Raw genomic sequence first — 20,648 nt, 5'->3', positions numbered from 1 at the left:
TTGGGGCGGGTGTGTGGCCCTCGAGGTCCAAGTCTCGGGGTTTGGCAAGTTATCCTCAGAAGCCCTAAGGACCTGGGATAGGCTGGCAGGCTCCAACCCCATTGTATAACTTTAGTATATTTCTTGACAACTTCCAAATGAAAGGCACAGTCTGTCTTAACCACAAGTTCATGGTGGGAGGCCTGCTGTCCCGTAATTCGTTAGCTCAGACCTAGCATTCTCCTGAGACCCACAGGTGAGCTCGGCCTTCCGCTGCAAATCTGTGTATTTGCAAAAGGCATGTGGTTTTCTGCTGAAAAGGAGGCACGTATGCGGACAGGCTGGGCTTCCTAGGTGGCGCAGTGGTGAAGAACCCACCTGCCAATTCAGGAGCAGTGGGTTTGACCCCGAGTCAGGAAGATCCCTGGAGTAGAAAATGGCAACTCACTCCAGTGTTCCTGCCTGGAAAATTCCATGGACAGAGGAGCCTGGCGGGCCACAGCCCACGGGGTTGCAAAGGCTGAGCATGACTGGGCGTGACTGAACAAACATGAAAGGCACGGCCAAGTGCCGTGGAGGCTCTCACACCAAGTCGTAAAAAACCGGCACACACAGCCTAGTGCAGGGACAAAATCTGAACGACTTCACTGCTGAGCGTTGGCTTACGGAGACGCAGCGCACACAATACTACGTGGCGTTTTTCTTCAATTGATGCAACTCAGTCATTTTTATTGCAACTGGAAGACAATACATCACAGAAACTTTATGGTAGGTCTGGGGGAAAAGTGTTATTTACAATAAATGATGAAATAGTTTGTCTTTGGCAATATGATTACATACGAAGGATGCGAAATGCAAGTATGGATGCCTCCAAAGCAACAGCATCAGGTCCCTCAAGGCGGGCGGGCTGTACCTGCTCCACGCTTCCTCGAGGCAACACAGACGCGCCCGAGTGTCACCTCCGCCTTCACGGCTCTCCCTTTCTGTTCGTGATATTGGCAGTTTCATTCAGAAAAAAACACCGACGGAAATTGGCTTTTGAAAACTTATTACTCTAAGTAAATAAATTTGGCCATGGAGGTCTCTTGGCCAGAGGTCAGATGACCCTAAGTATTGAGAGTAAACTCTTGTCTTCTGATTGCTTTATCACTGTTATTTATTTTTTCTGTAAAACAAAAACAGAACTCAGAAATGTTACAGAATCAGAGTATAAAAAAATGTACAAGTGTATAATGCTTCCCAGACACACACGGGTACTTGTCCTCCAATTGTCACCATGGCAGTGTAAGCAGTGAGTGTGAACAACAGCGGGGAACTGGTTAATGAATCAGCTGTGTCGCTGGCTCGACACATGCTCAAGAAATGCTGCACGCTTAAATAACTGAACTTGTGCTAAGAGTTTCATCTAAAAAAAAGGGAGGGGCTGGGAACTCAGGCCACAGTCATGAAAGGATGAAAGACAACTTCTAGGTTTGCTAGATACACCATATCGAAGTCTCTGCGAATCCAATATGGAATATTAATTCTTTGCAAGAAGTAGGGAAGGCTGTTCTCAACTGTTGCAAAGGAAGTGGAAAACACTGCTGTATCTATTCCAAATAAATAGTCTTGATTTCAGCGCTAACAAAACGAACAGGAAGGGTACTTGTGAGCACGATCACAGTTAAGTCAGAAGTGATCTTTCACCCAGGTCTGATTTCAAAAGTAGGACAGACAGCAAAACGCAGCACCATAGACACATTGGTTTCGGCCGTTAAAAGATGGATCGTTTGAAACATCGGATTTTTCCTTCCTTAATTTTTGGTCAGTGACGCTAGCACTTGTTTGCTGAACTGTGGAAGAATTGTAAGGTCACACACATTATTCATGATAAAGCAAAGGAGTCTGTGCTTAATTCAAGAATAACCAGTAGGGGGCAGAGAGAGCAGCTGACCACCATCACCGGTGCTCTCTCCAAGGAAGGGGGGCTGACAGATGCATTCACAAAGGCAGGTGGGTCTATACAGAACACTGAACGCCCTGTGTACATCCTCACGGGACTCCAGGGACAGGAACACCACACAACGGATATACTTCGATTTACACGTTCCATTACAAGGAAGAAAAAAAAAAAAAGACACCATTCCAACTTTGTAACTGTGTTAACTGTAATATAAACCAAAGTCCCGAGTTTTGGCAGGTAACTAAAAAGAGGGTTATCACTTAGGTTATATAGCAAAAGTGTTGATGTCTATTATATATAGTAGTATAAATAATAAAAAAGTATTATTTAAATTAGATCACAGTGCTGCGTTATCTGCATAACAGTGTTTGATATAGTATTCGAGCTGGGACCTACGACACGAAGGGTTGGACTGTCAACACTGGTTAAAGTCACAATCAAGAGGGGACACAGAGTTCAAATGTGTTCTTTTGGTGGCAAAAAAAAAAAAAAAATCCTGAAGATGAAAGAAAAATACTCTACAGAAACATAAAAAAGAAAATGGCAACATCTGGGCAGCTGTGATCCACCAGAAAGAAACGAGTCCCAACCTGAATCAAGTTTAAAGGGAAAGAGAAGTCACACTGAGTTGAATCCAATCCCATATGGAAAACCCTCCCATGCAGGTCACTTGTATTGAACTTTGATTCCTTCTCCGAGAGCTCTTGGATGAGAGGCTGGGGGCCCACACGTGTGGGGTGTGGGGTGGAGGTCACCGAGATGGGGGGCTGGCAGCATTTGGGGCTGAGCACTCCAGCCGTGCCCCAGAACTGGGCTGGACAAAGCCCACAGCCCGAAGCTGTCCCCGGGGGAGGCGGCCCACCCTGCCCCGGTGGCCCCGTGGCATTCATGCCGCGCCCGGCCAGGGCCAGACACCTTCAGTGCCTCTCCCAGGGGAGAAAACCAGATCTTGGGAGAAGCCTCCCACACAGCCCTTCTGAAAAATGCAGCCTCAAGACTAAAATCTGCCACAGCTGTCTTGGCCAGGGTTTTCTACAACCACCGTCTGGATGTGGGGTGGGTTCACTTTAGTTTCAGATAGACAATTTGACCAAAGAACTCTTGAACACGTGTGTGTGTATATATATATACTGCTTAGAGAGGAGGGAAGGGAAATAGGAGCTTAGGGTGTATCATAAGGCTGGGAAAATCGATGATGCAGACCCTTTCCACAAAGTACTAGGTAAAGATAAGAGACAACTGTAGTAGCATAAAAATAACTTTCTATGTGTATAGCATTTAAGAAGAAAGAGCAAACTCTCCATCTCTTAAATGTGTCCCAGGACCGACAACAAGTAAATGCGGATGTCACGGTGCAGACGTGTTCACGGCTGTTTCCCAAAAGCATCTTCAAATATTGCTATAGTTCCCCACTGCCCCCCCACCCCCCGCCCCACGTGAGTATGTGAAACTGGAATGACACAGGAGACGCCGCTTCTCCCAGCAGGAGAAATCAAAGCAAAAACACCACACCCCCGGAACGGTGCTCGGGCGGTTTCTGTCAAGACTAGATGAGGACGCGGGGTAGTTTGGAAGCTAAAAGAACACCTGACGTTTGGGAAGAAATTCCAAGACTAGAGTGAATTACACTTGAGCAAAATATTCTTTCACAAATAGGCTTGTGCTTAAATTCTCTACTGCTCTTGGAGGAGGGGGTGAGAGAGGGTGTCTTCTGCCCCCGGGCTTGGCAAGGACGTGGACAACCTCATTCCGCAATGAAGTCACTATGAACGGCCACATACACATCAATACTTTTTTTTTTTTCTCAACAATCAAAATACAAAGTTAAACACAATTGAGCCATTGTTTTGGTTATGCATAATGTGTATGCCTCCAAAAACAGAAGAAAAATAGAAAAAAGTACCCTCACTAAAGTTTCCCCTAGGTCTCCCAGCGGCTCCTGTGTTAGGGACTGCAAGAGACGCAGGAAATAACACTTAGAAAGCTGCCCGATGAGGTATTTATGCAAAAACAGTGGTTCTGGAGTTAAGAACACACTTTTATAAGATATTTCTCTATTTCTCAAAGAGATCAGAAAAGTAAATCACACACATTGCATTTTATTATTTTCTAAAAGAGGCCTTTGCTCCTTTAGAAAAAAGGAAATGAGGGGAGACAGCCCACCGGTGGGGGTCGCCGTCAGAAGGAACCCCCGCCAGAAAAACAGTCCTGGGTGTTTGTCTCTGCCTTTCGGGAGGGAAGTCTGGATTTGATCTGGGAGGGCCGGGGGACTGAGGTGGGCTTGGTGAGGGGACACCACCAAGTGCCGCCCGGTCCCGCAGCTGCGGATGGCTTTTGGGGTGTCAGACGTTGGTTTGGGGAGATAGAGGGAACAGAGCGCTTCGAAAAGATCCCGATTCCCATCTCTCTACAGCCAGCACAAGCACGCTGGACGCACGCGGGTTCAGTAACCAATCTGACCTGCGCAGGGGCGTAGATCTTTTTCCCCCAGCTCCTCTCATCCGCAGCCCAGAGGAAGAGGACGCCCGAGTTAATTTCTCCAGAGCTGCGGGCCGTGCCTGGGGCGGGCAGATGGGCTCCGCAACCGCCCACCCCGGCCTGTTTTAAAAAAAATCAAGATCACCCCAGTCCCCTCCTTCTCCCTCACCATCGTATCTTGAGAGCAGGTGTTTTTATGCTTTAAAATTCCCTTCCGTGTGGGCGGAACATCACACTCTAAAGAGGTTCCTCCGATCTCCCTGACTCCTTTCTTTCAGGCAAAGCTCACAGGAGCTGCTTCGGGGCTGTGCGCCGTCACCTGGTGGTCTGAATCCCGCGCCCACAATCTAGGTGGGCTTCGCTCCCGGTGGGTTCGAGCACCCGGCGTCAGGGACGCTGTGAGCCGCCGTGAGGGGGAGCGTCTGGGGGCTGGGCCTTCCCAGGCCCGCGGCACTCTCCTTCCCGGGTACCTAACTCACACCCTCATCCAATAAGGCCCAGTCGTGTGTTTCCCCTTCTCCTGGCGAATTTGCATAATTATCCACTGCCTTTTTTCCCTAGAAACCAAACCCCGGTCCTGGCTTTCTCAAGTCAGTGTCCCATAATTCTCTTGATTCTATCACACACACTCACTACTGAGTTTGCTCTCAGATTATTGCGTCATGGTAAACATGTACAGAGAGAAAGGACACCTTTTCAGCAGAGAATCAGAGGGGTCGGGGCTGAAGTGCAGGCAAGGCGGTACAGAGCTCCGCCATCCAGGCCCTACCAGAACATGAAGAGAGTTTTGTATTGCAGAGTAAGCTCCCCAACAGTCAGAATTTGTCCCTGAAGAAGGTTAAACCTTAAACACCTGCTTCAAAAAACCAAAACAAAATAATCGGGAAAAAGGAAAAAAAAAAAAAAAGAAAGAAAAAAAAATAAAGGAAAGAAAAAAAAAAAAAAAGAAAAAAAGAAAACCAAAAGAACCTCTAAGCCTAAGGGCTTAAAAATTAGAGGCATAGCCTTTTCTCTATTTTCTATATTTATATGAAAATAATTCATGCTTCATGCTAAATACATTATTTACCTTACAAGAACTTTGTTATTTTTGAATAAAAAAAAGTTTGTGTTTTTGTGATTTTTTTTTCTTTTTTCAAAGGAATTCCATGCATTGTGGATCAGAAATTTCTGCTGGCTACACGGCTGAATGTGGAAATCATTTTGATTTTTGCAAAGATGAATCCTGACTGATGTTAATTGCAAACTCCATTTTGAGGGCAGTATAGGAGTTTTTTTTTTCTTTCTTTTTTTTTTTTTTGCCATGTTTTACTTTAGTTTGTCCATCAATGTGCCTTTCATCTTTTAAAAATACACCACAATACTAATGGCAGGTTCCGTAGCTTTTTGTTTTCACTTGGATCAAATGATTTTGACAGACAGAAAAAGTTTTGTACCATTATTTCCTTAACAGCTATGGTAATTTCTTGGAACTTGATTTTCACTTGGGCAGTTAAGAAGACATAGCTTGTTTTTTGCATCAGTTTTTTTTTTTCTCTTTCGTGTGTGTGGTGTGTATATGTGTGCACACGCGCATATGAGCAGGACCAACCTTCAGGCTTATGGCTTGTGTAACCTTCTTTTCGTTTAATACAGAACAGAATCCAGTGATCAGCAACATCATTAAAAACTGACCCAGTTTCTTCTCATGAGTCACTGAGACCCGGTGAATAAGAGCGGTCCAGTGTTCACCTGTGGAGATGCTACTGGGCTTCGTGATTAAGAAGCACAGAGGACTGATGGCCGCCCTGCTCCCGCCTCACACTGCATGCTTGGAGCCACGACAAGGCTCCTCCTGGCATCCTCTTGAGGCCCAGTGCCCGAGCCTGGGTCTGCTCCTAGGGGACCAGGGATCCTTCCGTCTCCTCAGTTGCCTACGTGCGCTCACTCACTGACCCCAGCTGGGTGCACAGCCTGACCTCTTAAACCTAAAGGTTGGGCCTGATCCATGGTGACCTTGCACACGTGCCTTCTAGTGCTGGGTGTGTGTCCCCGCGGCGTTACTGCTGCATCCCTGTGGATTCAGCCGCGGGATTCTGAGACAAGCTGGAGGAAGCAATGGTCATTTTGGCTTTTTCGGTTTTGTCTTCAGGTAATGAAAAGCTTTTGTAAAACGGCTGAGTGTCAATATGAGTTCTATGGCTTCAATCTCCTTTAAACATAAAATTCTTAAGGGTTCAAAACCAAGGAAGGGGGGCAAATTAAAAAAAAAAAAAGGAAAGAAAAGAAAGAAAACCAAAACAAAGGAAAAAGAAAAGAAAAAAATAATAAATTGCTGATATTGCCACAAATCATTAGAAATCTCCTGACATGCTGAAACCAAATGGCCGTAAGTTCAAAACAAATCAGTGACTTGTTTTTGTTAATTTTTCGCGGTTTCCTTTTGCTCCTTCTGCCCCGTTGCCGTCCGATTCGTGATGTTGTTCAGGCAGGACCGGATGCCCGCCAGGTGCAGGAGCGAGCCGGCCGCCTCCTTCATCTCCTCGTCGTCGCTCTCGGGGGGCTTCTCCGTGCGTCTCTTTTTGAGGGGCAGCGTGTCGCTGGGCACCTTCCGCGCCTTGGCCGCGGGCGGCCGCTTCTTGTGCGCGGGCGTGGGGCCGCCGTCGCCGGGCGCCTCCCGGGGGCCGCGCGGCCGGCCGTCCTCCTCCGGCTCGCTGTGGCTCTCGCGGCTCGGGCAACTGCCCTCGCTGCCCTCCGGGCCCCCCTTGGCGGCGAACTCGTCGGGCTCGTCAGCCGAGGAGGACGAGACGGAGTCGCTGGCGGGCGAGGCGCTGCGGGCGGCGGCGGCCTTGGCGCTGCTGTAGGTGTGGTCCTCCTTGGGGTCCCCGCTGACCACCGGGGAGCCGCAGGCCGGCTCGCTCTCAGTCCGCAGGCGGCAGCCGGGGAGGCCGTTCCTGCAGGGCGGGGATGAGAGAGGACACGGTTAAACCCCTTGGAGCAGACCCCTGGCAGCCCCCCGAGCTCTCGGAGCAGACGCGGGGACGCCCGGCCAGCGGTCTGCCAGCAGGAGCCTCTGCCCTGAAGCTGAGGCCCGACATCCGGCAGCTCCCTCGTCCCTGCTGGTCTCCTGCCGTGGACACGACCACTCCGTTCGTGCTTGCTGTGACGGTGGTGGAAGCACAATCTCTCCTGTTAAACCGTAAGAATCAAGCTGTGTGCTGGGTTTCACGCGCCCGCCAATGCGCGGTGGAGAGACCACCGGGCGATGCTGGCTGGGTCCTTCCGAGGAAAAAGTCTGCAGTGCTCTAGAGCGGCTCCGCCTAGAGCCTTTAGTCAGAAGGCTAAACCTGCTGTTCAGGGGAAAAGAGGCCCCCGTCACGGGGTGATGGCTCCTCACTGCCGCGGCCCCGCCCTCAGCCATTCAGCCACCCCTCCCGTGGATGCGTGGCCTGGGGTGGGGGGCTCCTGGGGAGGCAGCCCAGGCCGAATCAGACCCGGACACTCACAAGGATGCTCACAGATGAACAGAGAAGCAAGTCATGGTTACACAGACACGACATCAACAAGCTACCATCTACTAATCGGACCACCTGCCAGGCGCTTTGCTGTATCTGCAGAGATGATTGCATTCAACTCTATGAAGTGGTTATATTGGCATCCTTATTCTATAGATGCTAGAAGTGAGGCCTGGGCCAGTTTGGTAACTTTCTTAAAGCCGCACAGCTCATCAGGAGCAGGGATGGGAACCGAAGCCTGACTCGGGCTCTCTGCACCACCACCAGGCCGACTCCTGCTCTTTTCTGATTTGCCCTGTAACCAGATCACCTATGTATTCCCACCAGAACCCAACAGGACCCGTCACAGCTCCGAGTACGCTGTCATGTCCGTATGTCCGAGCAGGGAGCGGACCTCCCCTGTGCTTTCCCACTGGCAAAAGGGACACAGTGTCTGCGCCCCCCGGCCCGCTTCACGGGGCTGTGGAACGTGGGTGACCGCTGGCTGGCGTCTGGACCAGCGAGGACCGTGATGCCTCCGTGGGGTTCGGCCACACGCTGTGTGAACAGCGCCGACCGGGTCTGCCCAGCGCGCGGGAGGGGCCGGCAGTGAGGCGATCGAGGAGGCGGTGGCCAGAGAGGACCACTCACGGAGGGGGGTCACTGCCGGCTGCCGGGGGAGGCGGAGGGCATGGGAGGCCTGTGGGGGACACGGCGTCGGGCTAAGGCTGTGGGGGCTGGGGGCTCTGGGCAGGGTGGGGACACTTTCCGCTGCACTGTGTTTGCCGGCTTTCCCAGCGGCCCGCCCACCAGTGAAAACGTTTCTAGATCTTGGGATCGTGGGTACACCTGTCCCAACCGCCCCAAGTGTCAGCACCCTGAATTCCCTCCATCATCACGGACTGTGTGATGGTTCCCATGAGTGTCAGCTCCACAAGGCAGGCCCAGCCCCTGGGATGTCCTCGAGGCCTAGTGCCGGGCCAGGCAGGGAGGGGACCCACACGGAGACATGAGCAAGCGTCGGAGCAGGCGCGATCGTGCAGCAGGGAGCAGGCGGTCTGGGGAGTCTCCCGCAGCGTGCCTTCCCGGACTCTCTGAGGACGTGGCCCCGGGGAAGGGCAGTGGGGTGCTGTGGAGAGGGAGAGGATTCTGGGAGCAAACGCGTTAAGAAAAAAGGCAAGCCGTGCAAAAACTAACTCTTCATGAGTCCAGGTGAAAGGCACGCATGGTGTTCCCTGTGCTTCTCCTTCTTTTCCCACAAGTTAAACTTTTTTTTAAGTAAAAAGTCTGGGGTGTAGGGTAGAGACACGGGAGAAACACCAGAAAGAAAGCAGGTGTTACATTTCAGTTCCGTGCTGTACAAGGGGGGAGGTTCTGAACCTGAGACCTTCTTTCTCTCTCCTTCTCTTTCAAGGACATAAACAAGCATAAGCCATCATGGAAAAGAATATCAAAAAGAAAAATGTATATATATTTATGTGTGCATAGGGCTTCCCAGGTGGCTCAGTGGTAAAGAATCTGCCTGCCATGCAGGGGACCTGGGTTTGATCTCGGAATCAGGAAGATCCCCTGCAGGAGGAAGTGGCAACCCACTCAAGTATTCTGGCCTGGAGAATTCCATGGACAGAGGAGTCTGGCGGGCTATAGTCCATAGCATCGCAAAGAATCAGACACGACTAAGCAACTGAACACATATATGGTGTGAAAATGAATCACTTTGCTATACTGTAGTAATTAACACAGCACTGTCCATCAAATGTACTTTTAAAAAAAGGATCTATGCAGGCGTGAGAGCAGCACACTCAGACCTTCCTAAAAGCATCACAGGCATTGGAGGAAAAGAGAAAAGCAAATCACTTCCCGAGCTCGGGAATTCGAGGCGATGCGGGGCAGGGTCTCTGCTTCCACTGCAAAGACGCTGCACTGCAAGCAGGGTCCCAAGATGCACACCCTGCAACACCAGCCCCACTCCACGGACAGACAGACAGACAGACAGACAGACAGACGGAACACGCTCAGGGAGCCCTGTGACTGGTCCTCAGAGATGGCTCAAACAGGAAACTGAAATGTGTCCCCGTCCTCCCCGGGAAGGAAGCGTCCTGTGACGAAGACAGGAAAGCAACACAATGACGACACCTCTGGATAAAAACAGGTGCCTGGAGGCAACTTCAGGGAGTTAGAGTTAAAACGTAAACGCATCTTTCTCTCAGGTGATACAGTTAGCTTTCTCTGAGACTTTATGATGGGCTCACAATCCATAAATTACACACAAACTCAGCAGGAAGCGACACGCTCCTCCAATTACTAATCACTCGAAGCAGCGCTGCTCGTGGCGGGGGCAGGCCGGCTGCGCTGACTGGCGTCAGACACCTCCTGCTGCAGGGTCTGTCGTTCCAGGACGCTGACTGCTTTACAAAGAAACCAGGCAGCCCGAACGTGTTATGTTGGAAGGGGAACTTCTAACCACCTCCTCAAATACCATCCATCAAAATGAACATGGGATACGTCTGAAGTGCCTGCCATTTTTTAGCTTTGTTTTCCATGGAACGACACTCACGACGATCATGTTGGCATAAATTAAAGCCACTTGACTTCACCGGGACCCCACAGAACCATGTGTTATTCATCTCAAATAAAAACCTGGTATTAATCCTCTTGTCAAATCGGTGGAAAATACTCAACATGAAAGTTGAAAAACCACATTAGTTCAGGGTGAGAATGACCAGTCCTTGCCACCCACAAGGCAAGGGATAGCTTCTGATTAGACACGGCCATTTTGCTGATTTTTGATTTGCTCGTGATTTGTTCCATTATCATAGCATCTCTATGTGTTGTCACCCCAGCCTTCCGCCTGTGCATGAGAGTTCTCTCTGGAACTGATGGCTTCAAACCTGGAGGGGAGCATTTAGGGTGACGTCGTCCTTCTTAGGGGTTTACTTGAGAAGGCTGGTCTTTGCCAAGCGTGAAGAGAAGCAGGTGGGGTTAAGAGGATTACAGAAGCCGTGCTCACTGTGTGCGCTTTTGTCCCAAACGGACCACAGGGAGAAAGACAGAAGACGAGAGATGACCGGACGCTTCCGTTCTCAGCCGGCGGCAGAAAAGATACTCGGAAGGCATTCTTCCAACTACCATACAAAAGACCCCGTGTGAAGGACAGCGATGTATTTTTAGTCATTGCTGGGTTCCTTGGAAAATAAGGGGAATCTTAAGAGATCCACGTAACGCACACAGACCAAAAGGACTTCACACACACACAGATGAGAATCTTAAAAAAAAAAAGACAAAATCTGAAATGTGAGCAGCAGGCATCTAAGGAAGGCAGGGTTTTGTGGAGCCGCCTCCAGCCCTGGGACAAGAGGCCAAACTTGGGGGGAGGGCGGAGCAGGGGGAAGGACTTGGGCAGCTCCTGGCTTACTGTGGCCCCCAGCGGGGTTAAAGCGCCCTCAGGCGCATTGGTCCCCAGGCTCCCAGGAGAAGTTTACAAAGCAAAACCTCTCCTGAAGACAGCAACCCACGCCAAGGCCATCAGGATGCCTGTATATCAAGTTGAATCAAGTAAAAGCTCATAACCTAAAATCACCAAAGAGCCCACTAGGAAAGTATAAATGTAAAAATGCCACATAAAAAGTGAGGACCCTTGAATGATGAGGCCTTCAATGAGATCCTAGGGAATCAGCGGCAGACAATGGGGATAAAGGCCGGCCTGACCTCAGCTCCAGATGGAACTGGAGAAAAGAAAAGCCTCCCTTGAGAGTTTTAAGCCACGAGCCTGAAGTCTTGTGGGTGTGAGGCCAGGATTCTACCGTGTGGACCAGAAGACCCCAAGCTATATTCAGTTTAAAGTGCCCAGGGGTGCCGAGGAGAGGAAGGCACAAACCCTTTATGGAAGAACATACTTTAAACCCAGTCCACAAAGAACCCTCACAGATAAGATTTTAAAGAACACAGGTTCACAATAAAAAAAAAAAATCATTAAACACAAAATAAGTAAGCCACTATAAGAGAAAACAGAAAAAAAAAAAAAAAAAAAAAAAACACCCCATAGCATCTGAACTGTAAAGTCTGAAAATACTGCAATAATCAGCCAAAGAATGTAATGTACCCCCCCAAAATAAATAAAATAAAAGAGGGAATTGGCAAATATTAGAAACACTGGATTACTAAAACCAAGCAGATTTGGCTGATTTGGGGATGCCTCAAACAGAATTTCCAGAGCTAAAAAATATAATTCCTGAAATTAAAAAACTCAATGCAATTGAGTTGTGGAAAACAAACAAACAAAAAAATTAGTTGAAAGATGGATCTAAAGATATTATAGAAAATGCAGCAGAGAGAGATAAAGAGATGGAAAACATGGAAAAGAGACTGGGCAACACAGAATATAGTAAGATCATCCAATATAAATGTAATTGGAGTTCCAGAGTAAAAGGAATTATGGGGAAGAACCAATCTCAGAGTAGAAAATGGCTGAGAATTTTCTAGCTTTGATGAAAGTTACCAATCTTCAGATTCAGAAAGCCAACAAGTCCCATGGAGGATACAAAGAAATGCACACCTAGATACATTAAGCCATCCCAGACATCACACACACACACACACACACACACACACACACACAGCTTTAGAAGTACGAGAAAGGAAACACGTCACCTGAGGAGGAGGAGTTAGATAAAACCTGTGGCTCAGACGAGGTAGAGCAGTAATCTCGAAACGAGAGAGAAAAAGTAACTGTCCAACTACAGTGCTATTGTCTGAGAATGAAGGCCCGGGGAGAGGCTGAAGGCAGAAGGAGAAGAGGGCGGCAGGGGATGAGGTGGTTAGACAGCATCGCCAACTCAATGGACATGAGCTTGAGCAAACCCCGGGAGACAGTGAAGGACAGGGAAGCCCTGCGTGCTTCATTCAGTCCGTGGGGATGCAGAGTCGGACATGACTTAGCAACCGAACAACAACCAGGAAGAAGGCAAAATAAAAATATTTTCAGACAAAAAGTCAAGACTTTGATTAAAAGCAGATACTCAATGATAGGAACTTAGGAGTATTTTTCAGGCAAAAAAAAAAAAAAAAAGAGAAAACTTGTGGCTAGCTAAGGGGGAAGGCTGGGATGAACACATCCACACACGACTATATATAAGATAGAGACTCAGCAAGGACCTGCTGTGTGGCACAGGGGACTCCACTCAGGCCTCTGTGTTAGTGATAACCTATGTGGGCAAAGAGTCTGAAAAAGAAGGGATACATGCACTGGGTAACGCAGTCATTCTGCCGTACACCCGGAACTAACACGAGGCTGTAAATCAACTATGTACGGGCATAAAATAGAAGTTAAATGAAAGCCAAGAGCGAAAAGGTCTGAGACGCAAGGAAAGGAAATGCGAAGCAAAGGAACTGTAATCAAGTAGTGACCCTTGGGGACACCAAGCTGTCCCCTGGTGTCTCTGGGGGTTTTGGTTCCAGGTCCCCAGACATCAAAATCTGTGAACGCTCAAGTCCCCTTGACAAAATGGTGCAGTATTTGCTTATAACCTACGCCTGTCCTCCCATGCACGTTAGAGCATCTCAGGATTACTATAATGCCTAATACAGTGTACGGAAAAACACTCGGCAAACAACTGCTAGTGCACAGGGAAAATAAGTTTTGATTTTTGGAACTTTCTGGAATTCTTTTTATATCCTTATATTTTCTATCAGCAGTTGATTGAATCCATGGATGTAAAACCTATGGATATGGAGGGCCAATGATAATAACTGACGTAAAGAAACTGAAATATGAAATAGAGCTCAAGTCCTAGACAAATGTAGCATATGATTTGGGAGGTGGAGAGAACAGAAATTAAAGCATTCCAGAGGTCTTGTATTGAGCAGGAGGTTAACGATACTGATTAACTCTGTACCTTTTAAAATAGTCATGCTAAAAATTCTAGGATCAACACTGAAAGAACAGAAAGACCTATATAACTTATTAACCATTAGAAGGGGGGAGGGGAAAGGAATGACAAGTACAAGAATCGTGGTCAATTTAAAACAATGTTGGTGGGCTTCCCTGGAGCTCAGTGGTAAAGCATCTGCCCGCCAACGCAGGAGACACGGGTTCGATCCCTGGTCCAGAAGACCCCACGTGACCTGGAGCAGCGAAGCCCGTGGGCCGCAGATAGTGAGCCTGTGGAGAGCCCACGATCCGCAGCAGGAGACTCAGCAGTGAGCAGCCCGTGCGCACAGCGAGAGCCGCGCTCACGACGCCCGGGGGAAGCCCGCAGCCAGAACATACAGCAGGGCCAAAGACAGGCACAGCGGGAAGAGCAAAACACTGGGAGGAGGGAGGCTGGGGGGGCACACGGCGCAAAAACGCAGACTGAGAGGGCAGAAACAAACCCACACGCGTCGTTTAAAACAGGCTAGCATCTCCACTAAAAGCTGAAGATCATTAACACTGACTTAAAGTCACATGCCATTTATAAGACATGAACCTAAAACGTTAAGGACTAAGAAAGGTTAAAAGTAAAAGGAGGAAAAACACGGTGCCATGTTGATGTAGCAAAATTAAACCAGACAGGATAGATTTTTAAGGCAAAAGATCATTACTGAAGATAAAGAGTCACTGAATATTCAGGAAGGTTCAATTCACCGGGAATATGTAACTGTTCTAAACGTGGAGACCTCCAATAAGATTGCTTCAAGATACACCCAAATTGGAAGAGCTACAGGAAGAAATGGTCAAACCCACATCTCTCCCCCTTCTCCCTTCTCCCCCAGACACAGTTCATATGTAGATTTGAGCTAGTGGACATATACTGAACATGTGCCCATGACAGACAAGGTGTATTACTTTGAAGCACACACAAAATATTTATAATAAAAAATGGTATATACTACTAGACCACATAGCAAGTCTCCACAAACCTCAAATAGCAGTATCTTATAGATGAATTTTCTGACCACAATGCATTGTAATTAATAATTAATGATGAAGAGGTAACTAAAAACAAAAATAACCAAAAACCACCTCCTCATAGGTTTGAAAATTTAAAAACACAATTCTAAAAACACCTATGGGTGAAAGAAGAAAGCAAGATGAAAACTAGTAAATACTTTTAACTTGTAACAATAATGAAAATAAAAGGCACCAAAATTTATGGATACAACTAAGCAGCAGTTCCAATGAAAGTATAACCTAAACTTTTACATAAAAGTATAAAAGTTTAAAATAAAAGTATCCAATTCAGAATTCACTATCACAACAAAAAAGAATAAACCCAAAGAAAGAAAGGAAATTATAAAGAAACTAGCAGAAATCAATGATATAGAGAAGAGATACAAAATAGAGGTAATTATAATAATTAAAAAAAGCTCCAAAGTTGATTCTTCTAGAGAAAAAACCCTATGTGTGTTAAGGTTAAGCAAAAAGAGAGGTAATAAAATGAAATAAGAAATAAAAGGGATACAACTACAAAAGACATTGAAAAGATGACAGATATATTATAAGTAACTTTATGCCACATTTTTGAAAGCAGGTGATATGGACAAATGCCTACAGACACCAAAATGAATTGAAAAAGAAATGAAAAATAAGTTATACTATAAGAATTAAAGAAATTCACTCAATAGTTAAAAATCATCCCACAAATAAAACACCAGCTCTGCAGTGGTTTTGCAAGTGAGTTCCACCAAACATTAAGCAACAGATAATTTCAATCTTACCCAAACTCAGGGAATCTAAGACTGAATACTCTTTAATGCGTAATGTGAGAATGATGTAATCCTGACACTAAAACTAGATAAAGGTAGCACTAGAGAAACATGAGAGAGTTTCAAGAGAGTTCCAGAAAAACATCTATTTCTGCTTTATTGACTATGCCAGAGCCTTTGACTGTGTGGATCACAATAAACTGGAAAATTCTGAGAGAGATGGGAATACCAGACCACCTGACCTGCCTCTTGAGAAACCTGTATGCAGGTCAGGAAGCAACAGTTAGAACTGGACATGGAACAACAGGCTGGTTCCAAATAGGAAAAGGAGTACCTCAAGGCTGTATACTGTCACCCTGATTGTTTAACTTCTATGCAGAATACATCATGAGAAATGCTGGGATGGAAGAAGCACAAGCTGGAATCAAGATTGCTGGGAGAAATATCAATAACCTCAGGTATGCAGATGACACCACCCTTATGGCAGAGAGTGAAGAAGAACTAAAGAGCCTCTTGATGAAAGTGAAAGAGGAGAGTGAAAAAGTTGGCTTAAAGCTTAACATTCAGAAAACTAAGATCATGGCATCCAGTCCCATCACCTCATGGGAAATAGATGGGGAGACAGTGGAAACAGTGTCAGACTTCATTTTTTGGGGCTCCAAAATCACTGCAGATGGTGATTGTAGCCATGAAATTAAAAGACGCTTACTCCTTGGAAGGAAAGTTATGACCAACCTAGACAGCATATTAAAAAGCAGAGACATTACTTTGCCAACAAAGGTCCGTCTGGTCAAGCCTATGGTTTTTCCAGTGGTCATGTATTGTGAAGAAAGCTGAGCGCCGAAGAATTGATGCTTTTGAACTGTGGTGTTGGAGAAGACTCCTGAGAGTCCCTTGGACTGCAAGGAGATCCAAGCAGTCCATCCTGAAGGAGATAAGTCCTGGGTATTCATTGGAAGGACCGATGCTGAAGCTGAAACTCCATTACTTTGGCCACCTCATGTGAAGAGTTGACTCATTGGAAAAGACCCTGATGCTGGGAGGAATTGGGGGCAGGAGGAGAAGGGGACGTCAGAGGATGAGATGGCTGGATGGCATCACTGATTTGATGGGCATGAGTTTGAGTTGACTCCGGGAGTTGGTGATGGACAGGGGGGCCTGGCGTGCTGCGGTTCATGAGGTTGCAAAGAGTTGGACATGACTGAGCGACTGAACTGAACTGAACTGAGAGAAACATGGATGTGGACAAATATGCAAAAATTCACATATAAGATGCTAGTGTACCAAGGCTAGCAATATGTAAAAAATATATCACCAGTACATTAGAAATGTAGGTTTTACTTAAAATTAGGAATTTATCATGTAACTCACCACAGTAAAACAAGGAGAAAAAATTTACGGTTCTGCTAAATGATATAAACATTTCTTTGATGAAATTCAACCATTTATGATAAACTATGATTGCAAACCAAATATAGAAGGAATATTTTTGTAATGATAAAGTATATTTCCTAAAAACCCTATAACAAACAGTCCATCAATTGTTCTTCAACAACACAGCACTCTTTAAAATAAGAAACAATATAGGGGCTTTGGTGGCGGCCCAGGAGTTAAGAGCCTCTCCTGCAACGCGGGAGATGTGGGCTCTTTCCTTGGTCAGAACTTGGATGCCACGTGCCGTGCAGCAACTGAGCCCCTGCAAGGCAATTACTGAGCCTGCACCCTCTGGAGCCACATCTAGAGAGCCCGTGTGCCTCAACCATGATCGGACGCAGCCAAATAACAGAGGTAAGAAAGGATGAAACAATATAAAGATGTCTGCTGTCATTACTTTCCCTCAGAGGTTCTAACTGTAACAGGACAGGAAAAAATAGGACAGGATATAATAGGATATAATAGGACAGGATATAAGAATAGGAATATAATAGGACAGGATATAAGAAAAATCCCCTCCATTATTTATCTGATTTTATACACAGAAGAATCTACAGATAGATTAGTAAATTTACTAAGTCAGTTTATTTAGCAAGGTTGCTGGAAAAAATTAATATACAAATAATTAACTCCAGATGGATTATAGTATTGAAATGATATAGGAAAAATTTTTTAACATCTTTTAGAAAAAAACTACAGAAAGCCATATAATCTTAGAGTAGGGACTTTTTAAAGACACTAGATTTGATTACAAAGTGATTACTAAGCATGAAGATTAAGAGCTTCTGTTCATCAGAAGACATTACTATGGACAGTGAAATGACCATCCACAAACTTAGAAAAGTTATTAGCAACACATATAGTCAATAACAGCATATTAAAAAGGAGAGACATCACTTTGCTAACAAAGGTTTGTATAGCCACTGGAAAAAGCCATGTACAGATGTGAGAGTTGGACCAAAAAAAAGGCTGAGTGCTGAAGAATTGATTTGTTGTAGTACTTTCAAATTTTAGTGCTGGAGAAGACTCTTGAGAGTCCTTGGACTGCAAGGAGATCAACCAGTTCATCCTAATGGAAATCAGTCTTGAATATTCATTGGAAGGACTGATGCTGAAGCTGAAACTCCAATACTTTGACCACCTGATGCGAAGAGCCGACTCACTGGAAAAGACCCTGATGCTGGGAAAGACTGAAGGCAGGAGGAGAAGTGGACGACAGAGGATGAGATGGTTGGATGGCATGACTGACTTGATGGACATGAGTTTGAACAAACTCTGGGAGATGGTGAAGGACACGGAAGCCTGGCACGCTGCAGTCCATGGGGTCACAAAGAGTGACTCAACAACAACAAGATAGTCAATAAAGGGTTATTATCCAGAATATACAAAGAAGTCCTACAAAGATAAGAAGAAAAGAAAACAACCTGATAGAAAAATGAATAAACTGTTGAGCAGGCAATCCATCAAAGAGCATGTTCAAGCAGCCAGTTAAATAAATGGAGAACTGTGCAACCTCCTTAGTAAAAAGGGAAATGGAAATTAAAATGCTGCAGGATACTGTTACATATCCACTAGACTGGTTGAAATTGCACAGGATGACAACTCCACATATCTGTGGAGATGCCGAGGAATGGGAAGTACCATACTCTGCTGGGAGGCATGCACGTGGATATGAGCAGTTCAGAAAACAATCTGTCATCATCTGGTAAAGTTGAGCACATTAACCCCGTATAAACCAACAATTTCCACAGTGACACATGCATTTAGATGAAACTGTAGGCATGGACAGGAACTCCCATGGTAACTTTGTAAAAGTAACTATAAACAATTCAAATACCTTAAAAAAAAAAAACTTGTGGCCCTCCACACAGTGGAATATTATATAGGCATGAAAACACCTTCAGTTACAACTGCATGAAGCAAACCAAACAAACTTTGTCATGAATAAAGAGGGTAAGGAGTAAGTCAGAAAAGAAGACATAAAGTACCATTCCAGATATTAATAGATAAAATTCAAATCAAGCAAAATTAAATATATTCCTTATGGATATGAAAAATACTTCTAAAAGCCTAGGAACAGTGCATGCAGAATCTGGGATTACGGTTATCTTTAGCAGCTGCGGGGCCTCTGACACCTGCTCCTGCTGCGTAGCCCTTCCTGGGAAGCGCGTGGGTTCAGCAATGCCAGGGGTTCTGCCTCAGTGGCCATCTCCACATTGGGGGCAGGAAGGGGCACGGTTCCCTCCCGTGAGCTGCAAGGGGTCCCCTTAAAAGACTGGGACAACTGTGACTCCTTATCTGCATTACGTGATCATATACTGTTCTGTGTGATCACAGAACACGACAGGAATGGCCCTAAAACTCTCCTCCATGAATCATTTTGCATTTGGCACAGTCCAGCATCATCAGGAGTGCAGAGGACTTTTCACATACAGTAGGAAAAGCTGCCAGGACTTTCAAAGGCCTTAACCAATGCCACTGGTTTGAAATACGAGGAGCAACTGCAGAACGTGGATCAAACATCACACGGTGAATTTGCTGGTCACTGTTTCGATTTCTGGACCAGAAGAGCCAGAAGTCGAGACAAGAGCTGAGCTGGTGGCCCAGAGGGCACTCACGTGCACCTTCATCCCCTGGCGTTGTTTTCCCTCTTCCCTTTACTACTTCCTCCTCTTCTCCCCACCAAGCATAACCTAATACTGAGTTCTAGAACTGCCGTCAAAGACCATGGTTTCAAAAGATGAACGCTGACAGGCACTTGGTTTTTAAACTAAAACAAAAAACAGATCAGTGGCAAACTTTCCTTCCAGTGACATCATTGGGCCCCACCCTCTCTTCAAACTGAAGGGTGCAGGCTTCCTGAACTCCTGTGACAAGCATGTTCTCCAAGGGAAAGCGAAAGACAATGACCAGGAGCAGGCCTGAAGCTGACACATGCATTTTCCTGCTGACTTTATTCTGACAGGACCTCAAGTAGTAATGCTTCGTATGACAATAGAACCATTAATTCCTGACTTGCTTCCTGTTCCAGGGGAACTGCATTTTCACTTGAGGTCCTTAAAGCTCCAAAAAACATTAAGCAGCCTTAGGTGGTGATCAAATGAAACTTTCTCGTAATTCTATAACATGCTGCGGTTTAGACTACCGCGTCTCTGGTGGCTCAGACGGTAAAGAATCTGCCTGCAATATGGGAGACCCAGGTTCAATCTGTGGGTCAGGAATATCCCCTGGAGAAGGGAATGGCTACCCACTCCAGTATTCTTGCCTGGAAAATCCCACGGACAGAGGAGCCTGGTGGGGTCACAAAGAGTCGGACAGGACTGAGTGGCTAACACGTGCTTTAGATTACTGTCATGACCCCTTAAAACCCGGGCTTTGCCACGAGTGTGCATGTCCTGAAGGTGGCCCGGGAACTCAATCTGTGCCTTTTCTGGGGTTTGGGCCTGAGCGTCAGGTATTCAGGGAGGGGATCTGGGAACGTACGTGGGGGAGCAGGTGGATGAGTCATGCTCTCCACACGACATATTTCATTTTTTTAGCTTTAAACAATTGTAATAAAATACACAAACATAAAAAAACTTACCATCTCAACCTTTGTTAGGCGCACGGCTCAGTGGTATTAAATACGCTCATAACGTTGTGCAGGTGCCCCGCCA

General features: G+C 46.4%; 1 protein-coding gene across 9 annotated transcripts in view; it reads right to left on the bottom strand.

The window, feature by feature from the left end:
• Positions 1-682: 682 nt before the first annotated feature.
• The window catches only part of FOXN3 (forkhead box N3), a 439,226-nt gene continuing 419,260 nt past the window's right edge, over positions 683-20,648 (bottom strand). For all 9 annotated transcript variants that reach the window (XM_043919231.1, XM_043919228.1, XM_043919235.1 and 6 more), the window contains one exon: positions 683-7,332. In XM_043919231.1, the coding sequence (XP_043775166.1) occupies positions 6,801-7,332 (532 nt within the window). In that variant the 3' untranslated portion in view covers positions 683-6,800. The remainder of the gene's footprint in view (positions 7,333-20,648) is intronic.

This window comes from Cervus elaphus, chromosome 12 (genome assembly GCF_910594005.1).
Source record: "Cervus elaphus chromosome 12, mCerEla1.1, whole genome shotgun sequence".
In the NCBI taxonomy this organism is placed as follows: Eukaryota; Metazoa; Chordata; class Mammalia; order Artiodactyla; family Cervidae; genus Cervus; species Cervus elaphus.
The sequence above is the reverse complement of the archived record's forward strand: the minus strand, read 5'-3'. Positions and strand labels throughout refer to the sequence as shown.